General features: G+C 43.1%; 1 protein-coding gene across 1 annotated transcript in view; it reads right to left on the minus strand.

Annotated features, from left to right (window-relative positions):
* CSRNP3 (cysteine and serine rich nuclear protein 3) overlaps positions 1-18,740 on the minus strand; it is a 336,425-nt gene that overhangs the window by 34,334 nt on the left and 283,351 nt on the right. Inside the window, exon 4 of the mRNA XM_086956591.1 lies at positions 17,765-18,061. Within this exon, the coding sequence (XP_086812717.1) occupies positions 17,765-18,061 (297 nt within the window). The remainder of the gene's footprint in view (positions 1-17,764; positions 18,062-18,740) is intronic.

Here is an 18,740-nt window from a genome sequence, read left to right on the forward strand (position 1 = left end):
ATAGCAGAAGGCTTGTAAATATCGGCAGCAATTCACACGAACTTCCAGATATTTAGATATTATTTTAAAAATATCTAAAATAGTCAATCTGAATGCAAATTAGTTCGAAGTTGAGTTCAGAATTCAATCAGTTGAGTGCAGAATTTAATCAATTACTCACAAATCGGTGGATGATGTATTTAAACTGTTCCAAAATCCAAGGGTGGAGGTACCCAGCATCTGCCCCTTGCGCAGAAAGGTTTCCCTCGTCGCCAATGTAAAGATGAGTCCAAGAAAATATTAAAATTGTAGTCTTTATTGAAGAGTAGGTACAGGAACCTCCAGCTCATCCACAGCCTGCTTCACAGCTCAGTTTCATCTCTCAAGAGATAACATTCTAAGCTGCTAGGCAACCATTAACATTCCACATTAGTCATCTTTACACTATGTAGCAGAATTGAGTAGCATTTTACACAGGGAATAAAAGTGTTAATTCGGAACTACTAGCAGCAGGAAAAAATACTAGTCTACCTTGTAGTAACAGCTTATATCATCAATTTATATCAAAATGTATGAAAGTTTTCTTTAAATGCTATGTCTGATCTAGTATAGTTTGTAAATGCTGTGTTGGTCCCTTTTACTTTTGTAGTGTATGCTTTTAAAGTAAGATAAACGATCTAGATTCCCAAAAAGTTTTAAATCAGAATAAAACAAATGGAAATAACTGGCTTTTAAAGCTTTGTACATTAATCCCGCCGCCAAAAGTTTTTGCATTTTCTTATAAATAGAAACTGTGTCTAATTAACTGATGCGAGGAGGCAGTGAATAGTTATTGAATGAGATGGCTTCACCAGTCCATATCTGTGGCTTCTGAAATCCTACATAGTGATTGATGATGATTCAGAAGATGGCAACGACTATGGAATGTACGCCCATAGAACCAATACCAGGTGCAAGAAAATAATTATTTCAGGCCCAGAACCCACTATCTGGTACAGCAGGGGCTGACAGTCAGTGTTGGGTTGGTCACTAGGCCTGCTGTACAGGACCAATGCCCTCCGCACTGCAGTTGGCTGCTCACAGCTGGTTTCTTGCTGGGGGCTGTCCACGGGCCAAGCCTTATGACCAAACCTTGCTGTGCATAAACGTGGACACAACGGGTAACCATTTAATATGATCCAATGTTGCCACTGAGGGGGCTGGTAATATCAGACAACAAGGCCCGAGGCTAAATGTTTTTTAAATGTCACCAGCAGCCCAAGAAGGCAAAATGGGCTCATATTACGTTACCTATTATGTATGTTTCCTATAACACGTTTATTGTGGAGAAGTTAATTTAAAAAAAACAAAGAACAGTTTAATTCAAAGTGCATCTAACAATAGGTACAGACTGGAATCAGAATGTTTAGGTTTTAATTACGTTGAATGAATAAATTGTTACTGAAACAATGGACAATGGGGAGGGCCAGTAGAATTATGTGACTGCAGCATTTACTTTATAATTATGGATTTACCGAATTTGCCACACAATTTGCAGCTTTCAAAAAGTATGTTTCTAGCTGAAAAGGAGGTAAAGAATACTGTCAGGTAAAGTGCTGCATCATTTCCTTTTTTCTACATAATTTAGATAAACTAACTGCTTAATATGGTCTTTCATGATGCATAATACTGGTAGCTTTGAAAATGGTAAAGCTCTACATATTTCACGGTTTCCTGCATAATATAAGTTTCTACACCACTGCATGTGTATAATATATATATATATATATATCCAAAAAACGGCGTTCCAAACCAGCACTCGGGCACACGAAGAACCACAAATCAAAGTGTAAGGTTTATTAACACCATAAACCCAACTTGACAGACCCAACTTGACAGACGCCTATCACATCGCGCACTCGCTGCTGCTGGCGCTGCTGTTGGCGCATTTGTCTTTTTAACTCTCCTGATTCTGTCTTTAGATTTTATTTTTTTGACTGCACTTCTCCCCTGTTTTTAGCAGGGTCTTGCCCCAGCCCTCATTCTGCACATAATTGGCTCCCTCACTGCCGTTTTGGCGGGCCTGGATCCCGGGGGTGGTGTCATTGTGGGCGCCATTTTGGGTAGGGCTGTGATTGTAAAATCGGGCGCCATTTTGGAGCGTCCTCGCGCTAGGATTGCTGGGCCTACTTAAGGTGGACCTTCATGTTGATTCGGCCTTGACAGACGCCTATCACATCGCGCACTCGCTGCTGCTGGCGCTGCTGTTGGCGCATTTGTCTTTTTAACTCTCCTGATTCTGTCTTTAGATTTTATTTTTTTGACTGCACTTCTCCCCTGTTTTTAGCAGGGTCTTGCCCCAGCCCTCATTCTGCACATAATTGGCTCCCTCACTGCCGTTTTGGCGGGCCTGGATCCCGGGGGTGGTGTCATTGTGGGCGCCATTTTGGGTAGGGCTGTGATTGTAAAATCGGGCGCCATTTTGGAGCGTCCTCGCGCTCGTGCTAGGATTGCTGGGCCTACTTAAGGCGGACCTTCATGTTGATTCGGCCTTGACAGACGCCTATCACATCGCGCACTCGCTGCTGCTGGCGCTGCTGTTGGCGCATTTGTCTTTTTAACTCTCCTGATTCTGTCTTTAGATTTTATTTTTTTGACTGCACTTCTCCCCTGTTTTTAGCAGGGTCTTGCCCCAGCCCTCATTCTGCACATAATTGGCTCCCTCACTGCCGTTTTGGCGGGCCTGGATCCCGGGGGTGGTGTCATTGTGGGCGCCATTTTGGGTAGGGCTGTGATTGTAAAATCGGGCGCCATTTTGGAGCGTCCTCGCGCTCGCGCTAGGATTGCTGGGCCTACTTAAGGCGGACCTTCATGTTGATTCGGCCTGACAGACGCCTATCTCATCGCGCACTCGCTGCTGCTGGCGCTGCTGTTGGCGCATTTGTCTTTTAACTCTCCTGATTCTGTCTTTAGATTTTATTTTTTTGACTGCACTTCTCCCCTGTTTTTAGCAGGGTCTTGCCCCAGCCCTCATTCTGCACATAATTGGCTCCCTCACTGCCGTTTTGGCGGGCCTGGATCCCGGGGGTGGTGTCATTGTGGGCGCCATTTTGGGTAGGGCTGCGATTGTAAAATCGGGCGCCATTTTGGAGCGTCCTCGCGCTCGCGCTAGGATTGCTGGGCCTACTTAAAGCTCCCCTTTCCCGCGCAGCGGGATGCGCAGGAAGGACGCCGTCGCTTAGCCGGAGTCGTGCCAGAGTCCTGCCCGCCTGCGCCCGTCAGCGTCCCGGAGGCTCACGAGGCGTAGGGCTGGCCTGGTACATGGCGGCGCTCTCTGCTACACTGCGTGGATGATCATGTTACACTACTCGGGTCAGGAGCTTCGCTCTTGGCAATCTACGAACACTTCTTGTCGTACGGTATTTCCTGCGCGTCATAAAGGGAAGAGCCGATGCCCGGAGTGTGGCTGGCGCCCGCAGATACATCTGGCTTGTATGCCGCGGAAGGAGATAGCTAGTACGAAACACCTATTCCTATTGCTGAATACTAGATCTCTTGGTCGCCATGCTCTGGACATTTATGACCTTTTGGACCCAGAAAAACCGCTGGTTCTGATGCTCACCGAGACTTGGCTCGGGGAGTCCTCCAACCCTGACATTGCGGCGGCTATCCCGCCTCATTATAACATCTTTAGGCAAGACAGACAGGAAGGGCGCGGAGGCGGGGTGGCACTGATAGTAAACAAAATGGCCACCTGTACCATCATTCCCGCGGATGCGATTAAGGGTTGTGAATCCCTTGCCTTTTCGATTGTGGTGTCCTCACACCAATCTATGAAAGGCCTTCTTGTTTATCGCCCTCCAGGGCCTACTGGTATTTTTTTTGAGGAGCTCCAGTCGGTTACCTCGTCTTTGCTACTTACATCGGAGCATTGTATAGTTACTGGTGATTTTAATATCCATATGGACGACGATCTGGATGCCGACACGGTAAAAATGTTGGACGTCGCTGTTCCTCTTGGTCTGATTCCCTACCATATAGGACCAACCCACGAGAAGGGACACACCCTCGATCTGACTTTCTCTACAATCCCTATAGAGATGCATACACCTAGTCAGGTGTTATGGTCGGATCACAGGCTGGTCAAATTTTATATTCAGGAGGTAAGGAAGTCCTCCTGTCCCCCTCGACAGGTCTCCCAGGGATTTAGGGCACTTCATCGGGTTACCCCGGAATCACTAGCACAGGAGTGTGCGGCCCACCCTTGTATTCTGACAGGGGATTTAGACGGGGATACAGAGCGGCTGCAGGCGTGGCTTCTAGAGAGGCTTGATCACCTAGCTCCCGTGCGACCGCCTTGCAAGGTGGGTAAACGTGCATCTGCTCCCTGGTTCACGGAAATGCTGGCAGCTTCCCGTCGGCAATGTAAAGTAGCCGAAAGAGCATGGCGCGCCAAATATGATCCGGCGGCCAAACTTGCGTATAAATCTTTAGTGAAAATGTACCATCGAGACATCTTGTCTGAGAAGAAGAGCTATTTCGCTAGGAAAATTGAAGCTGCCTCCAATTCTTGTAAGGAGCTATTCGCCATTGTGCGGGAGTTTACGACTTCTCGCGCCACGTCGAATCAGACTCCCCCTGCTGAGCCTTGGGTCAGGGCTATAGCGGACTTTTTTATTTCTAAGATCCGTCTGATCCAGGACTCCTTTCCTGTGCTGGAGCCCGAGATGCCGTGCTCGGTGAGGGAGGCCTTGACCCTCCCGACCAGTGCTGGCCCTGTTCTAGCAGTTTTCCCCCCTATCACCATGGCCTCTTCGTTGGATTTGATGGCCTGTCTAAAATCTGGCTCTCCGCGGGATGCCTGCCCAGCCAAGTTCTTGGCGAAAATGGCGGCAGTCATCAACCCTCTTGTCAACCCCCTGCTGAACTGTTCTCTGGTTCAGGGTGTGGTCCCTCAGTCATGGAAGCAGGCGATGATCATCCCCCTGCTGAAAAAGCCTGGTCTGGATGCAGAGGTACTAGCGAACTATAGACCTATTTCGCTTCTGCCTGCCTGTGCAAAAATCATCGAAAAACATGTGCGTAAGGTGCTCGCCGATTTTCTGGAGTCCCATGACCTTCTCCACCCTACTCAATCAGGTTTCCGCACCAATCTCAGCACCGAAACAGCTCTCCTGGAAGTCTCGGAGGCGATTAAGGAGGTGCTGGAATCAGGGGGTAGGGCGATGCTGGTGATGTTAGACCTGTCGGCGGCCTTTGACACCGTCCCCCACGAGGGTCTCCTCGCAAGAGTTTTTGAGATCGGTCTTAGGGGGACGGTGCTCAATTGGTTTCGTTCCTTCTTGACGGGCCGTCGACAAACGGTCTGGGCCTCCGCCTGCTCCGCCGAGATGGCGCCATTGGGGGTCGGGGTCCCTCAGGGCTCTGTTTTGAGCCCGACCCTTTTCAATATCTTCATGACCCCTTTGGCGGCTTTGGCGGAGTCTTTCGGGGCTCAGATCGTTTCGTACGCTGACGATACCCAGCTGCTCTTCACCTGTGAGAGGGGTGCGGACTTCAACGGAGAGAGGATCCGGGGTTGCCTTGAGGCTGTGTTTCAGTGGTTCCACCACAACAGCCTCAAGTGCAACTCGGATAAATCCGAGGTCCTCTTCTTCGGGTGCAGTGTAGATCCGGACTGGAAGGTGTAGTGGCCGGAGAACATGTTCCCACCAGCTAGTTCTTCCCAGGTGGCGAAAAACCTTGGGATTAAGATCGACAATGGCCTCACACTGCGCTCCCAGATAATCGGCCTTACCGGCACGTGTTTTGGCCTGCTCCGGATGCTGCGTAAGTTTCTCCCTTTACTATCTGAGGAGCACAGGAAAGTCACAGTGCAGGCGATAATTGGTTCGCGTATTGATTATGCGAACATTCTTTATCTTGGCCTGCCGGAATACCTGCTTCAACGGCTACAGGGGTATACACCCGTTACAACGCATCTTTTACTCCGCACTACCATTACAACGCGACTTTTACTCCGCATACCATTACAACGCATTGCGCTGGGGGGCGCTCTAGGATAGGGAATAAGTATAATTTACTATCCAACACCTTCCCTAGGGTCCACGGGGACTGGAGTTAGAATAGTAAATTATACTTACCACTATCCAGCACCCCAAAGCGCTATGCGTTGTAATGGTATGCGTTGTAAAAGTCGCGTTGTAACGGTATGCGGAGTAAAAGTATGCGGAGTAAAAGTATGCGGAGTAACATGGTACATCCGGCTACAGGTGGCCCAGAACTCGGCAGCACGGGCTATCTTTGGACTATCTCGCCGTGCTAGAGCCTCGGGCCTCCTGCAGGCGCTGCACTGGCTTCCCATTCGGAAGCGGATAATCTTTAAGGCCTTGACGTTGGCACATAAGGCGCTGCATTTCACAGGAGCGAAATACCTTCAAAAAAGGCTGGCGTTTTATCATCCAGCCAGGTCCCTGAGGTCAGGGTCCTTGTACCTTGCTAATGTTCCCCGTGTCAAAAGGGCACGTATTGGAGGCCGTTCCTTCAGATTGCTAGCCCCCCAGCTCTGGAACACGCTGCCAGTGGTGCTACGCAGCACGTCGAACTTACTGGCTTTTAGGAAAGGGCTTAAAACTTGGCTTTTCACCTCTATGCTGCGCCCTGGGTTCTGTTTCTTTTTCCTCTCTGTATCTTCTGTTTTTTATTTAATTTCTTTTCTTTCTTGTTGTGTTATGAGATAGGTCTGCAACCAAAGCGCCGGGACACTCCTTTGAGTAGCCATGCGCTATAAAAAAACCAGCATAACATAACATAACATAACACTTTTTACAGACTAACCCTGTGATTTGTGGTTCTTCGTGTGCCCGAGTGCTGTTTTGGAACGCCGTTTTTTGGAGATATTATTTCCGGCTTGCTCCGCCGGACACCATCCACATATATATATATATTCTAAACATGCTTTGACACCTCGGGTCCCACTCTTGGGTAAATCATAATTCTGTTATTTTCTCATTTTAAATTATCCATAACATCCATATCCACATCCAGGACCAACACAAGTAAGTATGTATATATTATATTATATTAATATATATATATATATATTAATATATATATATATTAATATATATATATATATATATATATATATATATATATATATATATATATATATATATATATATATATATATATATATATATATATATATATATTCACTGAAAAAACCATAGGTTTCACACCAGTTATAGTTACCTGGAAATTTTACTGACATAAAACCATTGAAATTCCCACGTTATAGTTAGTTGGACTCACTATAACTTGCGCGCCTGCAATGCACTGCTGATGACGTCACATATTACATCACTCATGACATGGTCAGTGACATCACTCATGACATCACTGATGACACCATCCAGTGAATGTGTGTCTTTCTGAAAAATATTTTTTTTATATGTATTTGTAAAGTACGATGCAAGAATAAATGGTTAAATAAGTGTGTAAATGGATGTTTGGTTTTAAAAGAATTGATTGGTTAACTGCCTTATTAAGTGTATCTTAGTGAATACATATATTAGCAAGTAACTTTTATATATTGAAATGTATGTATCAGTGTTTCACTTTGTGTATGAGTGGCTGTATGGGTTGGTGACTGACTCACTGTTTGTATGTGTTTTGAAGACAGCATATGTACAGGACTGTATGGATGTATGAGTGTGTATATGTGTATGTTAGTGAGTAAACGACTGTCTCACTATTGTCTTTTTCAGTAACGACATATGTTTTAATCTAGTATATGTGAGTATTGATTTATAAAACTGAGTATATGTGAGAGTGAGAGATTATAAGAGTTCCTGTTTAAATTAGTATGTGCTTATATAAGTGATTGTTTAAGAGAGTAAGTATGTGTAGTATTCTTAGAAGTAAAGTGGTAGTGTGTGTATAGCTGTATATGCAAATAAATGAAGTTTCATTAATTTTTTTGTGTGTGTGAATATGTGTGTGAGTAACTTTTGGAAGACTGTCAGTGTGTAACAGGATGTATAGGTGTATCACTACATATAATGAGTGAGTATATGTATGAATGACTATATAGAACTGTTTGTGAATGAGTGGATGTGTATATAGATGGTGGAATTACTGAATTGTTTGTTGTAACTGGTATGGGTATCTCCACTTTTTTGAAAATGTTAAATTCTATTCTTGAATATGTGTTTCAAGACTTACATTACACTGAAAGGAGGACTCTCACTCTGTCACAAGGATGGTGTCATCAGTGATGTCATGAGTGATGTCACTGACCATGTCATGAGTGATGTAATATGTGACGTCATCAGCAGTGCATTGCAGGCACGCAAGTTATAGTGAGACCAACTAACTATAACGTGGGAATTTCAATGGTTTTATGTCAGTAAAATTTCCAGGTAACTATAACTGGTGTGAAACCTATGGTTTTTTCAGTGAATTTAATAGGTTTTTTAAACGCTAATTCCTAACTATAACTGGTGTGAAACCTATGTTTTATTCAGTGAATTTCATAGGTTTTTTAAATGCTAATTCCTTTCTATATCGAGTTTCTAACCTATTTTTTTTTTTTACAATTTGCTGTTTTGTGTAAGTATTAATTTTTGAGTGTTTTTTTATATCATTTTTTCCTGGGGCGCTCTGGGTGCGCGCTCCGGTAAGCTCTCCGGTAAGCTCACCGGTAAGCTCACCGGAAAGCGCACCCAGAGCGCTACTTTCGTTCGTGAAAAAAAATATGAATGAAAAGTTAATAATAATGCAAAACATTTCGTACCATACAAATAAAATCCGTTTTTTTTTTATAAGGAAAATGATTATGCATTTCCGTAAAAGTATGATGACGTCACTTCGGCGCGCAACGTAAGCGCCCTCGGAAGCGCCTACGTTCGCGCCGCGTATATGCCCCCGGAAGCGCCTACGTTCGCGCCACGTATACGCCCCGGAAGCGCCTACGTTCGCGCCACGTGTGCGCACCCGGAAGCGCTCCGGTGCGCGTAGCGTAAGCGCGTCGGGTCATGTGACCTTAAAATAACACTTTTCATTGGTTGCTAACAGTTTTTTTTACAAAGAATGAAATCCCCCACCCATTTCCTTCACTTCTTCTTTCACTTTTGTGACTGCAAGACCTGCCTTTTTGCTCCTGGATATTTCTTGGTTTTACAATGGCTGCCAGACAATCCAGCAGTGAGGATGAACCAGAATTCATCAATGAAGAGCCTCCTCAACGAAAAGTTAAGGAACATTTCATTTGGAATTTTTTTTAAATCCCACCTGACCAAAAAAAGGTGAATGCTCCAAAAGTGGAGTGCAGGATCTGCAAAGAAGTGCTGTCGCGGGGTAACCCCTTAAAAAAGTACTCATTTGGAAACTTCACGATGCTGCGCCATGTCCAGAGGAAGCACCCCCAGAATTTTGCCGGGAAAGTGTCAGGGCTCTGGCACAAGAGGTTCCCAGTGATGGGGCCTCTACATCCACCGGAGGAGCAACTTCTTCTGGGAGGGGGCAATCGCAGGAGCAGGTGCCAAACATTCAACCTGCATTTAACCATGGTGTCCTCAGATGCAGATACTGCAATCAACTCCTCACCTATGGGGAGCAAAGTGTCCAGCTCATGGTTCGAGCATTGGAGAACCATCGCTGCCCTTCCCACCCCTAATTTTTTTTTGTTTTTTTTGCTCCTGTTGAGCAGTTTCCATTCCCTGTTTTTGTTCCTGTTTAGAAAAAAGAAGAAAACAAAAAGTTCTTTTCAGACCTACCTCCAATTCTCATCAAAGAGCTATATTCTTAAAAAAATGAAAAAAGAGTAAGTGAAATAGAGTGCATTGATAATGGAAAGGAGAATGAGTAAGAAAGAACAGAAAGGTATGAGAGGAGAAAGGAAGTGAAGTAGGAGGACTGAAAGAAGGTGAGTGTTAGGAAAGAAAGTAAGGAGAAGAAGAGTGAATATGGGGAATGTTGATATTCAAAGAAAATGTTGAAAAGAAACAGGGGTGTGGAAGGATAAGAAAAGATGCATTGCTGGAGTTGAAGGCAGAAGGCCTCATTAATGAAGCCATGCGTCACTTTAACACCACCAAAGCATCACTTTTTGTGACGCATCAGTCCAATAAAAAATGCACCTTATTTATTCATATTTACAAAGTGGCGTTTCTAGGTAAATACGTCACTTTGTAAACCCCTGTGCCACATTATTCCTACGTCAGGTGTAATGTATGCAAAAGGGACGTATTGACGCAAGAAAGGGTCGTAGAGGTGACACAGTGAATAAACTGCAGGCCTCATTTCTGAAACATGACGCATCGCTACGTGAAAACAGCGATGCGTCACGTTTCTGTGCGCACTCCTTATGACATTGCAGATGTGTCATATTTAATGTATGACGAATCATGTCGCAAGGAGTTACAGATACGTCAGTATTTCTGACGTATCTGTAAACACAAAAGTGACGCATTACTGGAGTGCGTCACAAAAGTGACGCAACTCCAGTAATGCGTCCTTTCACATGGGGAAAGCACCATGCGAAAGGTCTTGCATCAGTCTTACACCTGCTGTGAGGCAGGCGCAAGATTTTGACGCAACAGCATCCTAAAAGTGACGCAGTGAAATCTCATAGATTTCACTGCGTCGCTATTACCAAGCTTTTTGCGGGGGAACGCCCCCTCTGCATACATTATACCTGACGCAGGTATAATTTGGCGCAGGGTTTTAAAAAGTGACCCATCTACCTAGATGCGTCACTTTTTAAATATAGCGCAACGAGGCGCATTTTTTTACACCGCTGGTGCGATGCGTCACTTTTCTGTGCGCACTCCTTACAACATTCCAGATGTGTAATGTTTAATGTATGACGAATAATGTCGCAAGGAGTTACAGATACGTCCGGATTTCTGACGTATCTGTAAACACAAAAGTGACGCATTACTGGAGTACGTCAAAAAAGTGACGCAACTCCAGTAATGCGTCCTTTCACATGGGGAAAGCACCATGTGAAAGGTCTTGCGTCAGTCTTACACCTGCTGTGAGGCAGGCGCAAGATTTTGACGCAACAGCATCCTAAAAGTGACGCAGTGAAATCTCATAGATTTCACTGCGTCGCTATTACGAAGCTTTTTGCGGGGGAATGCCCCCTCTGCATACATTATACCTGACGCAGGTATAATGTGGCGCATTGTTTTTAAAAGTGACCCATCTACCTAGATGCGTCACTTTTTAAATATAGCGTAACGATGCACATTTTTTTACACCGCTGGTGCGTCACAAAAAGTGACGCACAGGCGGCGCAAAACTGTCGCAAGGCCTTCATAAATATGGTCCTGGATTTTCCCCGTGCTTCGCTCCCTGGTGCGCGTACCGGGCGCTCCCCCCGCGCAAATCGAAAAAAAAATATTTTTTTAAAATGCCCAGCGGGACCCTATTTTAGCCCCCACATTAAACCTAGGGGGTCTACCCTGCCCCCTTATGGTCAATTCCCCCCTTTGTTTTTGCCACCTCTTATGTCTCGATTTTACCGAGACACAAGATGGCGGCCGCTCCAGACTGTTTAGAATGTTTACAGACACCCAAGAGCCAATCAGCTTTCTGCGCGCAAGTCGCGTGGCGCGCCCGGTGCGCTTCCCGGTGCGCGTACCGGGGCGCGCCTATAGATCTATATATTTTTTTGAACTTAAATTACTCAAAATCCACTGGAGCACATATCTTGAGACATAGCAAAGGCACATGGGGCTACCAGTCCCTACAATTTTGCCAAGTTTGGTGTAAATCCATTCAGCCGTTCGAGCTAAAAGTGAAATCGACCGCCCTATGGAAATTAACATGGGGAAAACGCGTTTTGGGACCCCCCTTTTATCTCCGACCTCGCTTGACGAATCCCCCCCAACCTTTCAGGAAAGGACCGGGGCGCCGCGAGGCCATTTTGAGGAAATTTTCAGGCAGATTCGTCAACCGGCGCCAAAGTTATTCCAAATAGAATTTTGAGATTTAACATTGAAAAAAATCCTAACTATAACTACCTACTGGCGACTGCCAGTAGGAGATATATATATATATCTCCTACTGGCGGTCGCCAGTAGGTAGTTATAGTTAGGATCTACTTTCCATAGGAAATCCGCAACATTCTATTGGGAATAACTTTGGCGCCGGTGGACGAATCTTCGCGAATTTCTTAAAGTTCGTTGCCCGCTCTGCTCCGCTCCTTCCCTGAAAGTTTAGGGGGGATTCGTCAAGTTGGGGCCGAGATAAAAGGGGGGTCCCAAAACATGTTTTCCCCATGTTAATTTCCATAGGGCGGTCGAACTCACTTTTAGCCCGAACGGCTGAATGGATTTCCACCAAACTTGGCAAAATTGTAGGGACTGGTAGCCCGATGTGCCTTTGCTATGTCTCAAGATATGTGCTCCAGTGGTTTTTGAGTAATTTAGGTTAAAAAAATGTATATATCTATGGCAGCGCCCCAGTACGCGCTCCGGGGTCGCTCCGGGCGCGCCACGCGACTTGCGCATGGAAAGCCGATTGGCTCTCGGGTGTCTGTAAACATTCGAAACAGTCCGGAGCAGCCGCCATCTTGTGTCTCGGTAAAATCGAGACACAAGAGGTGGCAAAAAGAAAGGGGCAAATGACCATAAGGGGGCAGGGTAGACCCCCTCTGACCCCCTAGGTTTGTTGTGGGGGCCATAAATGGGACCCGCGGGGCAAAATCATTTTTTTTTCTTTTTTCGATTTGCGCGGGGGGAGCGCCCGGTACGCGCACCGGCGAGCACACCGGGGAGCGTACCATGGGGGAAAAAGAATGACAGATTTAAAAAAAAAAATTAGCATTTTTTTAGAAATTGGAGGTAGTTCTAAAAAGAACTTTTTTTAATTCTTTTTGTTGTTTTATTTTTTTATTGTTTTTTTTAACATTTTTTTCTTTTTTTGGCTTTTCTGAACATTTTTTGTTTTTTTTGTATTTTTTAAGGGGAGAAACAAAAAACAGGGAATTCTAAAGGGCTCAACAGGAGCAAATAAAAAAGAGGAACAAATTGATGTTTCCTTGGGCACTTGTGGTTATCCCAAGCACGATTAATAAGTGTGATGCACTGCTCTCCATAGCATATTGTTTGTCCACAAAAAATACAAACCATTTTAAAATTGGAAAATTTGGTTTGTATGGTGGAGCATATCTCCCTAACTTCTGGTCCCGGTGGGGTGGAAACATTAGTTTGGGAGGTGCTGGCAGAAGATTGGACAGGGTTTCTGGCCAGTTCCCTGACCTCGGCCCTAGCATAGTTATTTGGATGCTTTCGAAGCATATGTCTGATCATCGTGTGGTTGCCGAAGGAGTATTTTTTGTTGGGATTCCCCCTTGACAGCTCCTGATGACAGATTAAGCAGGTTGCCTTAGGTGCATTTACTTTTTTTTTGTCGTTGGGGATTGAAAAAAATTGCCAGATGATGTGCTCTTTAGGTTTGTAGGTAATATTGTCCTCTCGGACGAATCTACTCTCCTCCTCCTCCTCATCCTCCTCCTGTTCTTGATCTCCACCACTGTGAAGTTGTGGAGGTCCTTGTGGTGGTGGTGGTGGTGGTCCAGAAGATCCAGCAGCTACAGCTAATGTAGCCATTTTCGACTGATATAACTGCAGGTCCACCTCTCTCAAAGCACAAAGGTAGAATAAGGAAAAAAGGTGGGGGCTTTCATCATTTGGAAAAAAAAAAAAGATCCTGAACCAATGAAAAGTGCTATTTTCAGGTCACATGACCAGGGGTTTCATCATTATGAAACCAAAACTGTTATGAACCAATGAAAAGTGTTATTTTCAGGTCACATGACCCTACGCGCGCCGGGGCGCGCCCAGGGGCGCGTCGCGCAAGCGCGTCGAATGCTTCCGGGAGCGTTTACGCCGTGCGTACCACGCGGACGCGGCTACGCGATACGTCACGATCATGTTTTCGTTCGCGACATTGGCGCTAACGGGACGCTTCCCGGTTCGCGTACCGGGGCGCTTCAAAATACTACGCTTTCCGGGGCGCTCACCAGGGCGCGCACCGGGAGCGCTCCAGGGCAAAAAAAAAACCAATATACCAAAAACAAAATTGGAAAAATTGTAGGGACTGTTAGCCCGATGTGCCTTTGCTATGTCTCAAGATATATGCTCCAGTGGTTTTTAAGAAAATTAACTTTGAAAAAATATATATTGGGCTACATATATGTTAGAGCCCAAATGTAGCCCAATGTAGCCCAAAGATGGCCACCAGAGACAAACAAATACAAATGTAGCCCAAATATCAGCCAGATGTAGCGCAACTATAGCCCAATGACAGAATGTACCAAAGTGTTCTAAAGAACAACTAGAGCGCTAACAGTCTTACTTATAAAGTGAGACTTATAGTTAGGAATTAGCATTTAAAAAATCTTTAAAATTCACTGAAAAAACCATAGGTTTCACACCAGTTATAGTTGGGAATTAGCATTTAAAAGACCTATTAAATTCACTGAAAAAACCATAGGTTTCACACCAGTTAAAGTTAACTGGAAATTTTACTGTCCTAAAACCATTGAAATTCCACGTTATAGTTAGTTGGACTCACTATAACTTGCGCGTGCAATGCACTGCTGATGACGTCACATATTACATCACTCATGACATGGTCAGTGACATCACTCATGACATCACTGATGACACCATCCAGTGAATGTGTGTGTTTCTGAAAAATAAATATGTTTTATATATGTATATGTAAAGGTCGATGGAAGAATAAATGTTTAAATAAGTGTCTAAAAAGATATTTAAAAAAAAAAAGATTGGTTAACTGGCTTATTAAGTGTATCTTAGTGAATACATATATTAGCGAGAAATGTTTAAATATTTAAATATATGTATCAGTGTTTCACTTTGTGTATAAGTGGCTGCATGGGTTGGTGAGTAGCTACATGTGTGTGTATATGGGTTATTAGATTTTTTTTAGTATCAGTATGAGTGTTTGTATGGTTTGGTGGGGGTATTACTTAGCACATAGATGCATCAATGACTGACTCACTGTTTGTATGTGTTTTGAAGACAGCATATGTGCAGGACTGTATGGGTGGATGAGTGTGTATATGTGTGTGTTAGTGAGTGAATGGCTGTCTCACTAGTGTATTTATCAGTAACAAGATATGTTTTAATCTAGTATATGTGAGTATTGATGTATATAAGTGAGTATATGAGAGAGTGAGAGATTGTAAGAGTTCCTGTTTAAATAAGTATGTGTTTCTATAAGTGATTGTTTAAGTGAGTAAGTATGTGTAAGTTTCCTTAGAAGTAAGGTGGTAGCTTGTGTATAGTTGTATATGCAAATAAATGGATGTTCAATAGTTTATTTGCATGTGTGAGTAACTTTTGGATGACTGTCGGTGTGTAACAGGATGTATAGGTGTATCACTACATATGATGAGTGAGTATATGTATGAGTGACTATATAGAACTGTTGGTGAATGAGTGGATGTGTATATAGATGGTGTAATTTCTGAATTGGTTGTTGTTGTAACTGGTATGGGTATCTCCATTTTTTTGAAAATGTTAGTTTCTATTTTTGAATATGTGTTTCAAGGGTTACATTACACTGAAAGGAGGTCTGTCACTGTCACAAGGATGGTGTCATCAGTGATGCCATGAGTGATGTCACTGACCATGTCATGAGTGATGTAATAAGTGACGTCATCAGCAGTGCATTGCACACGCAAGTTATAGTGAGTCCAACTAACTATAACGTGGAATTTCAATGGTTTTATGACAGTAAAACTTCCAGTTAACTATAACTGGTGTGAAACCTATGGTTTTCTCAGTGAAAATATTATATATATATATATATATATATATATATATATATATATATATATATATATATATATACAAACACAATACATGCCTCCAATTACTGCACTGGCTAGAAGTGCTCAGAAAACATTTGTTCATGCTATTATGGAAATGGGTGGGATAATACCCTCTTGGTGCATGACATTTCTGCATTTACAGATTGGACTTAGATGCCTGGCTTCATGTATGTAAGTGAAGCGCGAAATAATACAAAAATAATACTAAAATGGTTCAGTTATGTATGACTAGGCCCTGGATAAATTAATGGCATGCCCAGAGAAAATCCTCTTCTGCATATTGCTGTACTTACAGGAAAAACACAGCAGTACAGTGGCGTGTGCCATCGCCATGTGTATTTTTTAAATCCGCTTCTTTGATAAAAGTGTGCACACTTCAGCACAACAACCCATATCTTCACATTTTCTAGGTTTAGCAATACAATCTTTGGAGAAATGAACAGTGTCAACACTGAATCAAGTGTTATGAAATTCTCTCAGGTCAAGTAGGTGTTATCCAAGTATTGTATTTTAACAAGGACCAAGTACATCATCAGCTGTGCCTCAGGTCTCAGCAGAGCTGTATGTGAGATATGACTTTGTAGTGAAGAATGGATAACTGAATGACACAATCGTACCGGTCAATGGCAGAAAATGTATGAAAGTCTCCAACTTGTACTGTGGCAATGTCGACCATCAAGATTGACGTCTTTTGAGACGTAAAATGAAGCACCACAAGGTGCTAAAGGCTCTAGCAATAGAGAACAGCTAAGTTTAGCTCAAAGTTTTCATGGGGGATTGCCTCTTAGAAGGCAACCGGTAAACATGTTAAACAAAATACTTGCTAAGTAGGGTTAACAATGAAAAGTTCCTTTTAAAGATCACTTCTGAAAATCAGGTGGTTCTAAAAAATAGTTTTCAGTTTAACTTTAATGCCAGTGTTGATGAAAGCATGACTGAAAGTCAGCAACAGTGCAACAGAGAAATAGGATGTCATTTCTTCAAACTTTGATAGTTACCTTAATTATCAACATTTGTATTCGGCTACAATAAGAAAGGATATGCTAGAGACGAGTATTCATAAACCACTGTTTTATGGTTCAGACACGAGGGACCCGGTTAATCCTCTTCGTTAGAAAACACACAAGAAAATGGCTTCTGGCCAAAGACAAATATTTTAGTTCTTTACGGCAAAAACAAAATGCATTGCAGCACCCAAGTAGATTTGGAAGTCTGTGTTTTGCCTTTTAGTAATGAGAGAAAAACTCAGATTCGCTTTACATCCAGATGTGCCTTTAAAAATGCATACAAAACAGTCACTAATAGATGAAGAGGCTTACCTCTGAGTACTGTCCTTAGACCAGGGGCCTCCAACCAGTAGCTCGTGAGCTACTGTAACTCTTCAGCTATCTCCGAGTAGCTGCGCAGGCCAGCATATAAAGTTGGAATGCTTTTGCTTGGTTGAATTATTATCAATATAAAATAGTTGAAATTATACAACACTAATAATATTAGTAGCTCTCAATGCGTTTCATTGAACATAACAAGCTCTCGCTACAGAAAAGGTTTTAGACTCCTGCCTTAGACCAATAAGGAAGGAGTGTTGAAGGCATTAAGTGTTCTCTTTTGCTCAAAACTGGTTGGATTATTTATGACTTGTTAATCCAGAAGGAAAAAGTATAATACTATGTAGTGAGTCAAGACTGACCTCCTTTGTTAAACTGGGTAGATGAACCCATGTCGAAAAGCCAGAATCTGAACTGCTTCAAGACAAAAAGCTAGCCAAATAAGCTTTATTTCTATGTCGGAAGTCGTTCAAAAATATACCACTGTTGTATTGTTTTGCCTGTCTGTAAATTGATTCGGAATTAGGAAGATATATCTATTTCAGTAATTGTCAAAATAATTATTTGTATACACTACTTCAGGAGACCTAGTAATCCAATGTCTTACCTGACATTTTATGCCTCCAAGGCTACAAGTGCACGATTCTGGGTCACAGAATATTCTGCATTCACACCCACAATCCTCCCTTGAAAGGCGGATGGCTCGCAGCTCATGTTTCTCCTCCACGTCAATCTTTTTCACACCAGAAGCTCGGAGTAGCGCTCTTCTTTTCTTTGTTGGCAGGGGTTGTAAAAAAAAGTACTCGTCTACTTCAGTATTGTCCAAATCAATATCATCATCTGAAATATCATCCAGTGTTAGATTATTGGCTTCTTCGCACTCCACTGTGCCGTTCTTTGTCATCTGCAATAGAGTTATTACAAAGAATACAAAGATGGTCCATATCAATTTTCAGAGCTCTCAAAGTTAGTACATTCATAAATACAACCAATTTGCATATGATGATAGTGGCTATACTTTTAAGAACCATTTCCTTTGATTCCTTGCACACAAGAGAAACCAAAGCTAAATGTGCATAGCCAAGATTTGCAGCTAGAAGTCTTGGATTTTACAGGTGCCATCGTTGGTACTTGTCCACTTGAACACTTCTGACATTTAGGGAATAGGATCAGAAAAAACAAATGCATGCACATTTTCTTCTTCACCAGCATATTGACCAAATGTATTTTTCTTAGTCAGAAATAGAGAGGGGGAATTCACTTCCTTATACTTTTAAGACCCCAACAAAGCGCCTTGAAACCTTAAGGGGTATATGTTTGAGCTTTATAATTATGGATTACATAACATCTACCTACTAACTATGAATTAACGTATGCCCTCCATATCCAAGTAAAAAAAAAATATATATATATATGGAAAAAAGAAGCAGAGAACTCTGGGTAGTTCTCAAGTTTAGGTGGAAAGCAGCTCCTGTATAGAGCACCATCAACACTAGCGACACTCTAGATCTACTAACCTCACATCTCTGCTTTTCTATCAAAGTCTTTAAGCATAGGTTTAGCACAGTGCCATCCATGGCGAG

Source organism: Lissotriton vulgaris, chromosome 2_1 (assembly GCF_964263255.1).
Source record: "Lissotriton vulgaris chromosome 2_1, aLisVul1.2, whole genome shotgun sequence".
Taxonomy (NCBI): domain Eukaryota; kingdom Metazoa; phylum Chordata; class Amphibia; order Caudata; family Salamandridae; genus Lissotriton; species Lissotriton vulgaris.